At 43.7% G+C, this 19,070-nt stretch overlaps 2 protein-coding genes across 5 annotated transcripts in view; both read right to left on the minus strand.

Moving 5' to 3' along the window:
* Window positions 1-245: 245 nt before the first annotated feature.
* LOC111409087 (coenzyme Q-binding protein COQ10 homolog, mitochondrial-like) overlaps window positions 246-19,070 on the minus strand; it is a 31,276-nt gene continuing 12,451 nt past the window's right edge. The window contains exons 4-6 of one of the 4 annotated variants that reach the window (XR_002705422.1): window positions 10,814-10,945; window positions 603-794; window positions 246-533 (exon numbers count right to left, since the gene is read on the minus strand). Coding sequence is in view for 3 of the 4 variants with exons in the window: in XM_023039004.1 (XP_022894772.1) it covers window positions 672-794; window positions 10,814-10,945 (255 nt within the window). In the remaining variant the exon portion in view is untranslated. Of the gene's footprint in view, window positions 795-10,813; window positions 10,946-19,070 lie in introns of all 4 variants that reach the window. The other 3 variants (XM_023039004.1, XM_023039002.1, XM_023039005.1) reach the window with 3 other exon arrangements.
* The window catches only part of LOC111409086 (axoneme-associated protein mst101(2)-like), a 1,693-nt gene continuing 1,267 nt past the window's right edge, over window positions 18,645-19,070 (minus strand). The window contains exon 2 of the mRNA XM_023039001.1: window positions 18,645-19,067. Within this exon, the coding sequence (XP_022894769.1) occupies window positions 18,902-19,067 (166 nt within the window). The 3' untranslated portion in view covers window positions 18,645-18,901. The remainder of the gene's footprint in view (window positions 19,068-19,070) is intronic.

Raw genomic sequence — 19,070 nt, forward strand, 5'->3', positions numbered from 1 at the left:
TAGCTAGACTGGCATCGGGCGGTGGGCTTACAACACCAAACCCAAATGGAAAAAGTTGGTGCATTTCAGATGACACAAAAAGACAAGAAAAGAAAACAGGGGATTATGTGTTTTTAAAGATTTTATCAGAGGAATGAAGATTTTGTGAATATTCTACACTTCATCCTACATAGTTTTATCAACAATTTGCATGATTCTTAGTTATAATTTTCCAAGCTCTAGAGGCAAAATGCCACGACCAAAGATTAGCCATCATGGAATGCAATTGTTCATAAAAGACATCATACAGTGGTCGTACATTTAGAGCCACCCTGAGTATCATCTAGCTCTGGAGGAAGAGAAATACAATATCAACGCTACAACATTAATCTACTCGGTAGAGCTGTACTCAAAAGTACAATCATATCTCTTCCTTAAAAAATGAAATAAACTTGTATATTTCTGCCTAAGGATGGACCGAAATAGGAGTAAATTGAAGGATTGGAAATTCCAGGCAGTTCCAACAAGGAAGACACATGGAATGATCAAGAGGCCTGAGACAAAAAAAAAAAACAGAATAAGGCAAGGGTTGAATCAGTCTGATTTAGATAAATTGAGCTTACTTAAAACCATGAACTCATCTGGAACTGGATTTGAAAACATCACCATAAAGGCACAGATGATGTAACTTTTCACGATCTCTGTTCAAAAGTATTTTCAAGAATTGGGACCCCAGGTCCATATATCAATTTACATCGGTCATTGAATGAACCAACTAATCGAGACGCCACTTCCTTGAAGAACATATTTGCCATCTGTCATCCCAAAACCCATTATGTACTTAGAAAGGCCACCGTAAGAAAAAGGCTCAAAATAATATATTCTACAATTCAGATCATATTTATTAAGCACTCACTTTCAAAATAATCCCATTACGAAATAAATATACAAGTCCATGAACTCATTTTAAATCAAGGAATTGCAGATCTGATGCGAAATAATATCTTAATGTAACTGTAAGTGCAAATATATGTAGTGTATAAATATTCACAATAAGGTCCCAACCCGGAACAGTAACAGTGGACAAGGAAAAGTTAATATATAATGTCAGGTCAGCAGGCACCACAAATGTTTATGAAGTGTACCAAGAGTTCATTTAACATGTGACCACAAAGTGTTAACAACGATTACTCGAATAGGCAGATCACTTAACCAGCAAAGCTTGGTCATGCATGATTTCCTCATAAAAATCCTTTCCAAGTCGTCACTGGGATGACCAAGCACTGGTCCAACTAAAAGCATCAGACAGTCTATTCTTCTTGATAGCTCTCTCAAGGGTCTTCCAAGGGTAGCAGCAAATCAAATGTAGTACAAGTTAAAGGGAGATAATTTAGGGAGTTGTTAACCGACAGGTTTCACATACTTAAATTTTAAAGTAGTCTTTCAAATCCTTCTAGCGTTGTTAACTTTACCAGATGATTACAGGTTTCGGAAATCAGGGATGCTAAGAGAAGCAAATTGAACTGGACAAAATATTTATCAAAATATGGAAGTGTCTAAATTGGACAGAAGTAGGTATTTTGTTGTCAATGAAAATTTTGAACAAGATCTTAAAAGGATCAAAGATGACCCATGAATGGGGGAGATAACAATAGTTCCTAGAAACGATTCAAGATTATATGAACTATAAATATATTGTCCTATAATAAATTATGGGAGAGGGTGATCAAACACATATCAAGATGAAATTGAAAGGTATCACAAGGAGATCTACAGTGCAACAGATTTACCTACTTCAAAAATTAATAGAAGGTATAGTAAACAGAAGCAAGACTTGCATATGGTTCTCACTGCTTCAGAAAAATCACATGATATGAAATGGGTGCGAAAATTGGAAAGAATACTACATATATCAATATTACAAGTTTTCAGATTATTATTAAATCCATTGGACGATCCATGTGAGTCACCTTATCAACTACAATAGAAATGTTAGTTTTGGTCAAATTATCCCTCTTCTGATATGTTCTATTGGATGTGTGATGCCTAATATACTGTACACTTCTTCTCTCGGCCACAAAATTTATTTATTTTATTTTATTTTATTTTTTTAAGTGCAATAGAGGTTCTTTGGGGAATTTGCATGTGTAAGCCCTAATATTTTCCTCCTATAGAAAGGATACAAGGGAAACCTCCATTCTGCATATCATAGTAGAGAGAAAACAGAGAGAGAGAGAGAGAGAGACTGTGTGTGTGTGTGTGGGGGGGGGGGGGGGGGGGGAGGCACGTCGAGAGGGAAAAATGTTATATTTGTGTGTTGTTTTTGCTATCTTTTTCTTATATTTTGTGATTAATTACACTTGGTAATATGGATTATTCGTTTAATCCATATGTTCTACTAAGATTGCATCACTCTTATAAACGACAATCTCTTTAGATCTACACAAAGCATGTCCCAACCACCAAAGTACATTCCCTTAACTAATCCTCACATATCCCTGCCTCTCATGGTAGGCATATTATTAATTTAATTTTCAAATTAGATACTTATTTTAGGAAACAAAATTAGAGTTTTATATAATAAATTCTATAGTATTTTATTAGTTGTTTACTTTCAAATTGGATACTTATTTTAGAAAACATAATTAAGGTTTTATTTAATAGATTCTCTATTATTGTTCTACTTAAATTATACTAGTTTAGATCACATATATAAAGGTGGATTATGCACTGTAATATTTAAGACTCTGATATTGAATAAATTGATATTTTCTCCCTCTAAATTTTCTCTACTCTCTCCCTGTCCTTCCCTTTCTACTCTCTTTCTTAATCTCGTTCCTATTTGATTGTGTTCTACACTAATTATATTGTCCATTTGTGTCACAATGATCACCTATCCATCTTAGCATATTCACACTTCTGCTACATATCTCATTTGCAACTGATATTGTCCTTCAACAGCCTAACGCTAATAAATCATAGAAGGTTTAATAGTGTTTTGTAGAACTATCCTTTTACCCACATAAGGATCTTTCGATCAAACGAATTTCCTATTGTACTTCTCCGTCATATCGACCTGGTCTAATTTCATGCATAACATCCTCTTCAAATCCTCTTTCCTTGTTAATAATTGAACTCAGATACCCATAACAATTACTTCTGTGGAAAACAGTTAACAAAATCCTCTATAATAACTCATTATTATCTTTATTTCTACCATTACTTAAATTAGAACTTTGGTGCAAGCTTACAGTGATAGGTAAATAATCTCTATAACTGCCAACACATCTTGCTCTTGTTATTGATCCATGATACACGTTCTTAATAATATTGTTATATCTACTAAAAATTCCTTTTCTATCTAGTACCCACCATAGCACTTAGCCACCCTATTACAGGTGTTTTTCCATAGTTCATATCCAGATCTATCTCATTCGTACACTCTGTTGAACTAATACTTCAACTAGAATAGCATATTCGTGTCGAACACGTGTCAGATATCGAACCCTGTTCATACACTCTATCATGTCATTTATCTTTCTTTATCATAAATATTATTTATGTCTATTTTAACTCAAAATTCTTATTGAATAACAAATAGGTACTCATAATTAAAATATTTCAATAAGAAAAATTAATAACAACTATAAACTAAATTTATACTATATAAATGAAGAATTTTATCAACTGATCGACGGAGAGTCGTGTTAGTACTTTTTCGAAATATGGCTTATTGACGTGTGCGACACATGTCCGTGTCGGTCCTTAACAAGTAAATAACTTCCATAGTATTGTTGGCATAAAGCCAATCTGATTTCTGTAATATTTGAATTGCAATTTAACTTATGCTCAATTGCCCTCTCTCACCTCATCTGACATCATTTTATTCTTTAAGAATAAACTATTTTGCCAACCAATAATACCACATCACCCAAGAACTTCCAAACTTCAATAAGAATTCCATCTGAGTTGATTTCTTTTATCATCACTATCCTCTTCACAGCGTCCCTTAACTTCAGAAAGCTGAATTCTTCTAGTATAATTAACATTCCTATCTATAGTGGGGTTCAACAAATCACCAACGTCCATACTATGTCTCTCATTAAATAACTTGTCAAAGTAATACCTCTATATTTCTGTGATCTGATCACTACGAAAAAACTCCATCTTTAATACACTTGACTTGGATTTTAGATCTCTAATTCCCCATTCCCTTTGTTAGTAAGTAGCTTTCTCTCGTTCCTTGGTTCCGAGAAAACTCTACAACTTTTCATATTTTTCTGCACAAGACAAATATTTGTGGACTACCCAGTAGAGTAGTTCAATTTCTAAATCAAATAGCCAGCCTAACATTTTAAAGTAAAATTGTCGAGGAAAATGGTATGCATTGTGCTCAAATGTATAGAGAATAAGACTGGTATTGTTGTAAATTAGTCAAGAAACACAATAAAATCATATAATTCATCAAGAAATATAAAATAAGTATCTTTCTTCCATCCACATTTTTTATCCATGTTGCAAAAGAAGGCCAATACCACACATGATGACAGCTAGAAGAATAGGATTGGGCATGCTTAAGAATGCTGCGAAACTCTCTCTCCTCCATCAGTTGATGGATCCTTACCTCCCAAAATCCAAATCCGGCAGGCCACCTCCACCTCTCTCTGGCGGCGGTCCGTCCGCCCTGTCCGGAACCCCCAAACCAACCAGCCTCACGCCACAAACTTCCGGCCAATCGTATCTACAAACAATATCCAGTAACCCTAGAGCCACCCACATGTTCCGCTCCAGCTCCGACCACCTCCCAGCCACACGCGCCTGACCGGCCGGCTGGGCGCGCCATTCTGACGCCGCCAGAGCCTGCGCGAGTGGGACGCGCCAACGAGATCTGGTCATGCGCTCGCTGGCGCATGGCGCCCACTCGCCGCCGCCAGTGAAGGCCCAGAATGTGTAGACTTCGCCTAGGACTCATATCTATCCTATTTCTTTGTATGATGCTTCGGTTGCACGGAATGTAGGAAGACAGAGTATTCCTAATGGCATGTTGGTGTTTAGCTCTAGTTTCAGAATTGAGGCAAAACAATTTGTTTTGTCTGTCACTGATTCAGGCATGGTTAAGATGTCAGAATGGGGATCTAAGATCTCCAATGCTATTTACTTAGGAAGATTTGGAGCTGTTTGGATGGTGAATATGATGGATAAGTTAAGGATGGCTAGAATGTCGGAGGATTTTGTCGTGAAATTTAATGAGACCCCCCGAGCGTTTTTGGCTCAACGATGTACTAACAGTCGGTAGGTATCTCATAATAGCACAGTATGGGGAGCAACGTCAAAAGGGTGTAGTGATGGTGCCTGAAGGGCATAATGGAGAGGGATGGGCAATGATCTCGCGCGTGTTTCAAGTAGTTATAAAATCATTTGTTGTCGAAGATAAGGCCAAGCATCGAGTAGTGGAAGAGCAAAGCCGGCAAGGAATGACTTATGCTGGAGTTATGGCAAACATTCAGGCCTCTTAGAATGCTGATCAATAGGTACGGATGCAAAAGGATAAAGCAGTAAATGAGAGGAGCAATCCACGCGGGTGAAACTGGGGGCCAAATAAGGAAGGCCCGTCCGATAATTCTGCAAACTATACTGACATAAGGGCCCACATAAAGGCACTGAAAAGGAAATTGGATGAACTACTGAGGCTATTGGATAGTGGGAATGCAGTGGGTTATGGTCAGACGTATTGTCATACGTGTAGAGTGGACTCAAATAATTATACAGCTAATGAAAATGTAGTAGCAAATGAGGTATCTAAGGAGTTGAAATCGAAGAAGGCCCACACTAAAGAGGTGATGGCTGAGCCAAGTGGCGAATCCCAAGTACCAAGTAGAGGGGTGGAGGTGGAACTCTGGGACAAGGAAGGGGAGCCGAGTTTGATGAATTTGGAGTCAGAGAGGCCGGATGTGACCAAAGACACGAGGCTAGCAGAGCATTAATGTCGACTATGGAGCAAGAGACCAACAATGTAACAGCAAAAAGTTCAGCTTCGGCTTTCAAGAAATAAGGGGCAACAGGTTTGGCAACGATGGTAACGAATACATACTGTAGGAGATATTCTAAGTCTATAAATGAGGGGGGTCAGGGATTGATAAAGCTCTGGTTGTGTGGGTAGAGGCGCCAAAAAGGAGGATATAAATAGGGATGTAGTTCGGGTGGAGGAAGAGGACTTATAATATGATTAGTTTTCCTCTGAAGATATAGTGGAAATGAGTGAGCTTGACATTAGACCGTCACCATCGAGCTGGGCTCTTCAAAAAATTTTGGAATTCAGCAAAATGGTGGGAGTGTCCTGCGACGGGTATGAACATAAGCTCATACAATTATTTGAGGAGTTGGAGGCCAGTAGGGGACAAGTGACGGATACACCAAGTGGTAAGACAAGAAGAAAGGGTGACCGTGAGCTTAAATGGCTTGAATGCTCGGTTAATTATGACGTGAGGGGTGGTGAGTCAAGAAGAGGATTGATGGGAGGGATGACGGTGCGTCAAGATGATCCCAAAAATAGTTAGCTGGAATGTGAGGGGCTTAATGAAATTGGAAAAAGGTTGGGTGTTCGGAATCTCTTAAGGGGTTGGAAGACGAACATTGTTTGCTTACAGGAGACAAAGTTGGAGATCGTTTTGAGGGTTATCGTAAGTAGCTTATGGGTATCAGTTTGTGGGATTAATGGGGGCCTCAGGAGGGGTGCTAATTATGTGGGATACTAGAGTTTTACATTTGGAGGAAGTTAGTGAAGGGCTATTTTCTCTATCCCTCTCATTTACAAATATTGGGAATAGATTTCTTTGGATGTTTTTAGGAGTTTATGGGTCTAATGTTGATGAAAGCAGAGGCGGTTTGTGGGATGAATTGGCAGGTATGATGGCTTGGTGGAACCTCCCAACGTGCATAGGGGGGCAATTTTAATGTGGTCCGCTTTCCTACTGAAAGGTCAAGTGGCGAGAGACTAACAGGGGCTATGTAGGACTTCTCAGATTTTATTAGGGAGAATATGTTGGTGGATATGCCTTTGATGGGGGGAGACTTTACTTGGTCATCTAATCGGGAGCAACCTGCTCATTCTAGAATCGATCGGTTCTTGATTAGTGTGGAGTGGGAGGCTATGTACCCGGACGTCGCTCAGAGGAGACTGGGGAGGGCGTATTCAAATCATTTTCCTATTTCATTATCTGGGGATGTAGGGTATAGCAGGAGAAGGCCTTTTAGGTTTGAAAAGATGTGGCTTAAAGTGGACGGTTTTGGGGAACGTGTACGGACTTGGTGGGCCTCTTACAAGTTCAGGGGGTGCCCCAGTTATGTGATGGATCAGAAATTAAAGGCTTTAAAAGAGGATCTCAAGAGGTGGTGGGGGATGTTAACTGGCGTAAAAATCAATGCATCTCAGAAATAGAAGAGTTAGATATGAAGGAGGAAAGTCGAGAATTGGGAGGAGAGGAGAGGGAGAGACGTCAAGAATTAAGGGGAGAGTTGGAGAGGTCGGTGGAAATGGAGGAGATTGCTTGGCGCCAGAAATCTAGGGTCAAGTGGTTGAGAGAGGGTGATAAATGTACATAGTTTTTCCATAGGGTGGCCAATTCCAACAGACGCAACAATCGTATCTCTATGCTGGAGGTGGATGGGGTAACTTATGAGGACCCACAGGACATTGGTACCCAAATGGTGAGTTTCTATCAAAATCTTTATAAGGAGCAGTTTGATTGGACGCCAAAACTTAAGGGGCTAGAGTTTTCGACTATTTCTGAGGAGGATGTCAGTTGGTTAGAAAGACCATTTGGGAAGGATAAGATTAGGAAGGTGGTGTGCAGTATGAATGATGATAAGGCCCCAGGACCAGACGGATTTTCCTTTGCATTCAATAAGACTTGTTGGGATTTGATACGATCGGACATTGTGGATGTTTTTGCTTACTTTTTCCAGTGTGGCAGATTCTTGAAAAGTTCTAATACCACATTTATTGTGTTGATCCCAAAAAAATCAGAAGCGACAAACATTAAGGAATTTCGACCTATCAGTCTAGTAAGTGGGGTGTATAAGATTATTGCAAAGGTTTTGGTTAATAGATTAAAGGAGGTGCTGGAAAAAGTGGTGTCTAAATTTCAAAATGCTTTTGTCAAAGGGCGACAGATCTTGGATTGCGTACTCATAGCAAATGAATGTATTGATTCAAGACTACGTCAAAGGGTTCCAGGAATGCTATGTAAGCTTGATATTCAAAAGGCCTATGATCACGTGAACTGGGGTTTCCTATTATATATGCTCAGGAGATGTGGTTTCGGGGTTAAGTGGTGCCAATGAATTCAATTTTGTATTTCTACTGTCTCTTTTTCAGTTTTGGTAAACGACACTCCTAAAGGTCATTTTCGGAGTAGTAGAGGTTTGCGACAATGGGATCCTTTGTCTCCATTACTGTTTGTTATTGTAATGGAGGCATTTAGTACAATGGTTGAGAAAGCTGTGGAGGAGAGTTTGTTAAAGGGCTTTAGGATTGGTCAATTGTAGATATCTCATTTGCTATTTGCAAATGATACTATGATCTTTTGTGATGCAGACATTTCAGGAACTTGCGTCATTTGCTTCTGTGCTTCGAAGCCGTGTCTAGAATGAAGATAAACTTGGGGAAATCTGAGGCTATCACTGTTGGAGAGGTCGATAACGTGGAGGGGTTAGCTGCTACATTGGGCTGTAAAGTTGCGCAGTTGCCTATAACATATCTTGGCCTCCCACTAGGAGCAAGGTTCAAAAGTATACACATCTGGGATAGTATTGTGGAAATGGTGGAGAGGAGGTTAGCGGGTTGGAAGCGTATGTACCTCTCAAAGGGAGGTCGCCTTACACTTATCAAGTCTACTCTCTTGAACCTCCCCACTTATTTCTTGTCTTTGTTTTCCATTCCTGTTACAGTGGCTAAGAGACTAGAAAGGATCCAAAGGGAGTTCCTTTGGAGAGGGTTAGGAGATGAGAGGAAATTTCATTTGGTCAATTGGGGTGCGGTTTATTCTATCACAAGGGTTGGGGGACTCGGATTGAGGAGCCTTGTATTGTTTAATAAGGCCTTGTTGGGTAAGTGGCTATGACGATTTGGGGTGGAGAGGAAGAGTTTCTGGAGAGAAATTATTGAAGAGAACTATGGAATTATGGAGGGTGGATGGTGTTCCGTTGAGGGTCGTGGTACCTACGGGGTGAGTTTGTGGCGGTATATTCGGCGAGGGTGGAGTGACTTTCGGAATAGAGTGACATTTGGTGTGAGGAGTGACAATACTATCAGCTTTTAGGATGATTGTTGGTGTACAGATCAACCACTAAGGGAGAGATTTCCTTTTCTGTATTGTATTGTCGTGATGCCATCTGCTATGGTAAATGATGTATTAGATACACAAAATGGGAGCATCAACTAGAACATTGTTTTTGGAAGGGGATTACAAGATTGGGAAGTGGATCATTATGCGTTGTTGTTGACCTCTTTGTATGAAGTGCATATCAGGGTTGGAGAGAGTGACCACATCAGGTGGACGCTGGCAAGATATGACATTTTCTCAGTTAGCACTTATTTTAGATCTTTATTAGGATCTGCGGAGAATTCATTCCCTTGGAAGATGGTTTGAAAGTGTAAATTGCCTCCAAGGGTGGCATTTTTACTATAGACGATAGTGAGGGGACAAATGTTAACGGCGGATAATCTTCGATTGAGGAGGTTTTATATTACAAATTGGTGTTATATGTGCAGAAAGGATGGGGAAACGATTGACCATTTGTTTCTCCATTATGATGGCGCTCGTTTGCTGTGGAATGATATTCTGGCTTCTCAACATGTGGATTGGGTGATACCAAGGCATATGGAAGATATGTTGAAAGCATGGAAGAGAAAGTTTCGTGACAAGGACAGTAAACTTGTTTGGGACCTTAGTCCAAGCTGCATTGTTTGGTGTGTGTTGAGAGAAAGAAACGAGCGCTGTTTTGATGATCAGATAAAGACTTTAGAGCAGTTTAGAGAATTATTTTATTTGACATTGTATAATTGATTTAATGCTGCAGCTTCTAATCACATAGATGGGCTGCCTAATTTCATAACATTTATTTCTTGTTTAAGTGTATAATACACCTCTTGTGTATTACCTTTTGATTAATAAAATATTTGATTACTTATTAAAAAAAAAAAATGTTGCGAAACTAAAATGATTTGAGTTTGCCACGTTAGTGATATTCAATTAGAACACATTATAGACATCCTCGATACCGAAGTGCCATATTTCAAGAAATAGATACATAGACATTGAGGTTTAAAACTATTAAGTAAAACTATATATCAATATACCTTAAAGGGGAAAAAAGAATAATAATAAAAAAATAAATTAAATCATTGAGGATGAAAAATAAAACTGGTGATGGAAGGAATGTGATTTGACATAATGCCTACTGCATGCAGATGAGTAAAGGATTGTGCAGTGCTGTATATAAGTGATGACGGCAGGGAAAAAATGATCCCGATAATGACAAAGGATGATATTAGAGACACCAGACAACTATAGAAAAGATCATAAATTTTCCATCGTTCTGATGTTGCCTTGGCAAGAATTCTGATAACTCATCTATATTCCCTATTATAACAAGTTCTTAAATCCCAAGTCTAGGAATTGTGAAGGGGAAATTAGACATCTTTCACTGATAAATGCATTAAATGCTGTAACAATTCAACCAGACAGGAAATATCTTTAATCCATTAAAAATGATAAAAAGTATTATTGTTTTTAGACTCTTTTACGACAAATTAAAAAATGTTGGTGCTCACCTGTCGATAAAATGGTGACTGAAACTTGAAGTCCACCAAGAAATAAAGGTTGCAGGTGCCTGGAACAGGCCCCTCATTAAATTCCCAGATGTTAATCAAATGATCAAAAAGGCTGCTTTGGGAAGATGTAGTCTGAAAGGAAAATAAACAGATTAAGAAATTAGAAGTTAAATAGTTCTATTGACTAGTTCCTTGTATGAAAATATAAATTCCTTGGATGATACAATTGGAAGCTTAACAAACTAATAGAGGCATTGTATATGTTTAAGCTGATCAATCTCCAAAATGCATTCCCCTTTTACAAACAAATAGAAAAGTTAATTTTCATTATCACAAGCATTACCAACCCCCTTTCTTTCCAAGTAATGCAACTCATTCCAGAACTAGTGCTCCTCCTGAAGTTCTGCAGACTGAGATCATGAATTTGAGCTTTAAAACATAAATTGGACTATATATGTTGCGTGTTGTCACACCTGGCCAACCTACCTCGGACAATGGCCCACTCATGGCGATCCACGTGGCATTCCTGCCGAGGTGGCATACAATGCCGAGGTGGGGCTACATCCGAACTACTTTGAGCCGAAGTCCATCTGCCCAAACTCCTCTTTGTTCGAGGTCCATTGACTGAGGCCTACGAACCGAAGCCCGGCTGCTAGAACCTGCTGAGAGCAGCTAAGGCCCTCAAGTAGAAGTATCATGACAAATGGCCGAAGCCCCGAAGCTGATGCGCGAGCCTCTGAACCACAAGGAAACATCCTCCATGGTCACTTCTCCCAAGAGATCGCCTGCACAGATCTTATTCGAATGATTGTTGGAACGTTTGTCATAAGCATAAAGGTCAAGTCTTGTCACTAGCATGGAGGCCCTGCACAAGCAATAAATGCGCCGTAAGCTAGCAAGTCAAGTCCCATGCCTAAGAACGGACATTTGAACTGAGGAGATGAGGCCACGTGCCACTTCATCCAAGGGCTCCCATTCCATATGTATCACTATAAATACCCCCATTGTATAATGTAAAAGGCTAATGCAAGAATCAATACTAAAAACTACATTTACTCAACTCTCTCTCGTTTACTTGCAATACACAAATCGAGTCTATACATTTTTACATATACATCTACGAGCACCGGTTGGTAATTATCGTACAATCGGATTACGAACAACCCGGCGGATTCCGAACGTCACCGTCCCGCGTCGTTGGGCTACTCCCACGCCCCTTTGAACCGCTCCTTTTAGACCGTCCACGTGTCTTAGCGTGTTGGACATTCGCCCACGCAAGCGCGGGTGGGACCAGCATCTGTTGGCGCACTTTTTGGGGTCAACAGATTGACGCCGTCTGTGGGAAACCATACCATAACCACGAGCAACCTTGTGGTAAAAGCTTACTGAAAAATATTTGGGCAACCCCCCTTGAAAAAGAATTTGTTCTTGAAAAAGAGCAGGAGGAACCCCTACCACTTGGAGAAATCTAAGTTTGATAAAGAAAAAAAAATGAGTTCTAACGAAGATACTCCTCCAAGGAGGGTAAGAGAAAATACGAATGTGCCTCCCCAACCTGCTGTCCCATCAGCTCGGCAGAGGCTCCACCACCACCAAAGGAGAGGTGGGATGCGTGCGACAGCGCAACTATCAAGAGAAATGGCTACCATGGCAGCCAACATGAGGGATATAGCCAACCAAAACTTGGCCATGAGAGAGCTCATGGCCCAGATGCAAGGCCAAGGAGATTTTCCCATTCCCCCATATGCCCCCCATGGGCACTATCAGCAAGAGGACGAGGTCCAAAGTCATAGGGTTGCCTCGCCAGACTATGGCGGAGGTGAAAGCCCATTCGAGAGGGAAGTGGGAGTTGACATTTCCTCCAACTATGCATCTGGCCGACCCTCCAAGGTCCAAATGAGCCCTGATAACTTTCCACCCCATATGAGCGAGACCCAAGACAGAGGAGAGCAGGAAGTATTTTTGACAGAATTAGCCCTGCCGAACCAAGACCTAGTCAACAGCAGGCTCAGCAGCCTCGGACGAGGCCACAGCCTCCACCTCCGATGCCCCAGCAGCCGGAGAGAAGGCACAAAAATGCCCCCCGCGCTGTCCCGCCTAGAAGTAGGCCACAAAGGAGGGAGGAAGAGGCTAGGAACCGGCCCGGACCCTCTCACCAACAACCGAGGTACGAGGCCGAAGACTACGATTCTGATGAGCAACAGAGGTCCTATGACTTGGATGATGATGATGAGAACCTGCCGTTCTCAAGAGAACTGAGAAATGCCCAGGTCCCGGGCCACTTTGTCATGTCGAAAATACCAAAGTATGATGGAAGAGGTGACCTAGAAAAGCACCTCAACGCTTACAAAACTCACATGAGCCTGAGGGGCGCCACCCCAGCTGTAAAGTGCAGAGCATTCCACTTAACCCTCAGTGGAGCGGCTGAAATCTGGTATAGTAGGCTACTATCTGGGAGCATCCGAAGCTGGCCCGAGTTCAAAACTACCTTCTTGAAAAGGTTCGTAGTGAGCAAGGAAGGAGAGGCCCCTATTCAGCGTCTTCAAGACATGAGACAGGCGCATGGCGAGTCCTTGAAAAGTTTCTTATCCCGCTTCACCGACGAGATGACCTACTGTGTACAAGTCACCGACAGAGAGGCACTATCTGCATTGAGAGGAGGATTGAACATGAACACCCTATTCTGGAGGGATGTGCAAAATCAAGACCCAACCACTTATGACGCCCTACTAGAGATGATGAGAAGGGAGATAATCAATGAAGAATTGATTGAGCATAGGAACGGGGCGAGCAAGGGCCTCCCACCTCCTCAAAGACAGCGAGGTCGGGGACCGACCTCCCACCTCATGGACTACCAGATGAACCGATTTGGAAATGAGAACTCCGGCCAAGCCCTGGCCACTATAACTCTGAACGCGGTGCCAACCTTGGCGTATGAGGATGTCAACCCAACCGCTGACCCCACATCAGATACAGGCCCAGCAGAGACTCCGTAGAGGGAGAGGCCGAGGCCGAGGTTTTGCACCTAGAAATAGGTCAAATCCAAACCTCCCTCGATACTGTTTGCACTATAGGTCCTACGGGCACGACACCGCGAATTGCAGAGATTATGCACGCCGCCCCCGACAGGAATCAGCTAGGGAAAGACGTAACTTGCCCCAGGCGAACAGGCCCCGCCCAGGCAAGACAACCGACATGGGCGTGAGGCGGCCGCTCCTCGTGAAAGGGATGTCTCCCCAAGGCGAAGAGAGCAAGACACAGAGAGGCCCAGGAAAGGGCGTAGACACCGAAGAAATAGGCAAGCTCAAGATGAGGCCCCTATCCACGAGATACCATATTTGGAGGCCCTTATGTTGGCGGTGAAACACGTAACGCCAAAAGAAATTATGCTAGGGAGGCTAAGCACCCCCCTCTGACAAGCTACATTGTGGATAGTAGCTCTCGAAGAAACCAAGTACCACCCATTGTCTTCACCCGGGAAGACGCCGAAGGAGTTCATTACTCCCATTGCGATGCGCTGGTGGTGAGGGCTGTCATAGCCCGAAATGGGCTCAAACGAATGCTAGTCGACAACGGCAGCTCCGTCAACATCTTATTCGGGTCCGCCTTTGACAAGATGATATTGGACCACCAGTTGACGCCCACAACCACTCCGTTGTACGGATTTACCGGCGATAGTATCACTCCGAGAGGAAAGATAACACTAGCAGTAGAGATGGGAGAATCTCCTCAAACTACAATGAACTTTATGGAATTCCTCGTAGTCGACAGCCGGTCGGCTTACCACGGAGTCTTGGGCAGACCGGCCCTAAAGGAATTGGGAGCAGTCACCTCCATCCACCACCTATGCATGAAATTCCCAACAGAAAATAGGGTGGCAACGGTAAGAGGCGACCAGAGAGGTTCGCGAGAGTGCTATCTGAGCTCCATTAAGAAGGTAGAGCCCCGGGACGTCCACGTGATCATGGCCGATGTGGTCATGGCAGATGTCCCAGGTGACGCTCCCACTGACCAGGAAGATGTTGATATGATTGACGTACCGCTTATTCAGGAGGTGTTGATCGCTGATGAGATCGACCCCCGCATAATAGAACATGAGCCTCAATCGTCCCCTGTAGAGGAACTTGAGAGCTTCTCAGCCGACCCTCGAGATCCGTCTAAGGTGTTGAAAATAGGCAGGGGCTTATCCAACATTTTGAGAGAAAAGATCAAGGACTTCCTAGGCAAGAACTTTGACGTCTTCGCCTGGAGACATGAGGACATGGTGGGCATAGACCCCAAGGTCAGCTGCCACCACTTGAAAATCGATCCTAATTTTGCCCCGTATAGACAAAAAAGGAGAGCCATCAATTCAGAAAGGTATGAGGCCCTAAAGGAAGAGGTTCAGAAGCTCATCCAAAATGGCTTCATCAGGGAGGCCACTTATCCGAAGTGGGTCTCCAACCCGGTCTTGGTTAAGAAACACAATGACAAATGGAGAGTATGCATCGACTTTACCAACCTTAATAGAGCTTCCCCGAAAGATAGCTTTCCGCTTCCAAGAATTGACCAATTGGTGGACTCCACGGCTGGACACGAGTTGTTGAGCTTCATGGATGCATACTCCGGCTACAACCAGATCCCCATGCACCCGGCCGATGAGGAGCACACCTCTTTCATCACGGACCGAGACCTCTATTGCTATAGAATGATACCTTTCGGGTTGAAGAATGCCGGAGCAACTTACCAAAGACTCGTGAACAAAATGCTTACCGACCTCATTGGCAAGACAATGGAGGTCTACGAGGAATTGAAGCAAATCCCGAGAAGATTGAGGCTCTATGCCAGATGAGGTCCCCTCAAAAGCCAAAGGAGGTGCAAAACTTAACTGGACGAGTGGCAGCACTTAGTCGCTTCGTCTCCAAAGCAACAGACAAGTGCCTCCCATTTTTCAAAGTGCTCAAGGCTGGGAAGAAATTCCAATGGACTGAGGAATGTGAAGAGGCCTTCCAAGGATTGAAAAGGCACTTGGGGCAGGCCCCCCTCCTCTCCAAACCGAAGCCCGACGACATCTTGCAACTATATCTCGCCGTCTCCAATGATGCCATCAGTTCGGTTTTGATTCGAGAAGAAGGGCCCACCCAACTTCCCGTCTACTATACGAGTAAAGCGCTCCTATCGCCGGAAACCCGATACCCCGATATGGAGAAGCTTGCTTTGGCCTTAATCACGGCCTCAAGGAAATTGAGACCCTACTTCCAAGCTCATACCATCCATGTACTTACAAATTTTCCCCTGAGGCAAGTGCTCCAGAAGCCCGATGCCTCGAGAAGATTGTTGAAATGGGCAGTGGAACTAAGTGAATTTGACTTTGTGTTCAAAGCAAGGGCAGCCATCAAAGGGCAAGCTTTAGCAGACTTCGTTGCTGAATTCGCCAACCTACCTGAGGTGGATGAAATCATGGAATCCGTCGAACCTCCCACGTGGAGCCTCTTTGTCGATGGCTCAGCTGGAGAGATCGGCTCAGGTGCCGGGGTTGTCCTCATCAGCCCCGAGGGTCACAAGCTCACCTCGGCCGTGAGGTTCGGATTTAAAGCCACCAACAATGTTGCAGAGTATGAAGCACTCCTTGCAGGCCTCAGACTGGCCAAGGAAATGCAAGTAAAGAAGCTACTCGTCAATAGTGACTCCCAGCTGGTTGTTAGCCAAGTTAATGGTAATTTCTCAGCCAAAGACAGAATAATGGCCTCCTATCTGAAAATGGTGATGAGCCTCATCCCCTCCTTTGAAAAGTTCGAGTTAATCCAGATTCCCCGCATCGAAAATGCTCATGCGGACGCACTCTCGAAGCTGGCTAGTAGCAAAGACTCAGAGCTACTCACCGTAGTACCTATCGAGCACCTCCTATTGCCTTCCACCGAGGCCCCTAATGTCATGTGGGTCGGTGGAACTCCCACCTGGATGCAACCAATTATAGCATATCTGAAAGAACAGGTGCTATCCACCAACAAGAATGAGGCTTACAAGCTGAGAAGGAGGTCTGCCTATTTCCTCTTCATCGATGACATTCTCTACAAGAGAAGTTTCTTCTCTCCACTCTTACGATGCGTCGGAGGAGAAGAGGCTACATACATACTAAGAGAAGTCCACGAGGGAGTGTGCGGCAACCACTCTGGAGGCCTATCTCTGGCACAAAAAATACTGAGGCAAGGATACTACTGGCCTACCCTGAAACGGGATGCCCTCGAATTTGTGCGAAAATGTGACAAGTGCCAACGATTCTCTCCCGTCCAAAGACGACCATCACAGGATTTGACTGCAGTCTCCAGCCCCTGGCCTTTCTCAAAGTGGGGTGTGGACCTCATAGGCCCTCTACCAAAGGGTAGAGGAGGCACAAGTTTTGCAATAGTGGCCATTGATTACTTCACGAAGTGGGTTGAAGCTGAACCACTGGCAAAAATCACAGAAGCAAACATCTCCAAGTTCCTATGGAAGAATATCATTTGCCGTTTCGGAATTCCCTACTCGATCGTCTCAGACAATGGCAGGCAATTTGATAACAAGAAGGTTAGAGAACTGTGTGAAGTTCTTGGCATAAAGAAGCACTTCTCTACACCTCACCACCCACAAGCTAATGGCCAAGTCGAAGCCGTAAACAAGACAATCAAGCACGTCCTGAAAAGGAGGCTTGATGTGTCCAAGGGAGCTTGGGTTGATGAGCTGCCCCAAGTACTTTGGGCAATCCGAACCACTACCACGACCCCAACCGGGGAGACCCCTTTTCTCATGGCATTTGGGACTAAGGCGATGAGCCCCGTGGAGGTCGGACTCCCATCTCCACGGCGTCTGCACTTCAGCGAAGTGACCAACGACGAGCTCCTGAGGCTCTACCTCGATTTCATTGAAGAGAGGAGGGACGACTCCCAGCTGAGGCTAGGCACCTACCAAAGGAAGATGACAAGGTACTTCAACTTCAAAGTCAAGAAAAAGTCTTTCCGAATCAACGATCTTGTGCTCAGGAGGGTCTTCCCATCTTCAAAAGAGCCCGGTTCCGGCTCCCTGGGGCCGAACTGGGAAGGTCCATACAAGATCAGAGAAGAAATCCGACCAGGAACCTACTAGATTGAAGACATGGAGGGCAAGTCACAACCCCGTCCATGGAACATTGAACACCTCAGAATCTTTTATCAATGAATTGTATCATGTTGGATGACTTTCCCAACATTTGTAATATTTCTATGGCTCAATAAAATGCGTTGATTAAATCGTCATACTACGTCGTCACCTCGGAGGAGAGGCTCGCGACCCACCTCTGGGTCACCTCGCTTGAACTCCGAGGAGCTAGTACATGCCTCCCTTTGGCCTTGCTGAACGCCAAGGGGGGAAACCTCAACATGGCTGCACCATCCACTATGTCTGGGATGCGTCGTCACCTCAGAAGAGAGGCTCGGGACCCACCTCTGGGCCACCTCGCTTGAACTCCGAGGCGCTAGCACATGCCTCCCTTTGGCCTTGCTGAACGCCAAGGGGAGAAGTCTCAACATGGCTGTACCATCCACCATGTCTGGGATGCGTCGTCACCTCGGAGGAGAGGCTCGGGACCCACCTCTGGGCCACCTCGCTTGAACTCCGAGGCGCTAGCACATGCCTCCCTTTGGCCTTGCTGAACGCCAAGGGGAGAAGTCTCAACATGGCTGCACCATCCACCATGTCTGGGATGCGTCGTCACCTCGGAGGAGAGGCTCGGGACCCACCTCTGGGCCACCTCGCTTGAACTCCGAGGCGCTAGCACATGCCTCCTTTTGGCTTGCTGAACGCCAAGGGAAGAAGCCACAACCTTAAGTCCGAGGCTCCAAGAGTTCATCTCCTTAAGTTATGTTCATTTGCTTAAGTCCGAGGCTCCAACAGTTGACTGATTAATGTCAGGGTACCAAGTTAAAGTTATTTAGTTCGTGCTCTAATCAACTTCTAGTTCGCTTGTTTAACAAGGCACAAAAACTTGGGTAAAGAACAACAATGAATGAAGAAAAACATTATATTAATATTCAAAAGGGATTACAAAGGAGGGCCTCTGGCCATTACACAAAGTACTGAAAAGGAAAACCTAATCTAAGCCTGGCGAGATGGAGGACGCGCCTCAGCACTTGGGGGTTTAGCAACTTGGGCATCAGTAGTTGCCTCCTCTGCCTCAGCACTTGGGGCTTCAGCATCAGCTGCCTCGTCACCTTGCACCTCCTCAGCTGGGGTCTGAGGAACCTCATCCACAAATTCGGACCTA

This window comes from Olea europaea, chromosome 14 (genome assembly GCF_002742605.1).
Source record: "Olea europaea var. sylvestris chromosome 14, O_europaea_v1, whole genome shotgun sequence".
In the NCBI taxonomy this organism is placed as follows: domain Eukaryota; kingdom Viridiplantae; phylum Streptophyta; class Magnoliopsida; order Lamiales; family Oleaceae; genus Olea; species Olea europaea.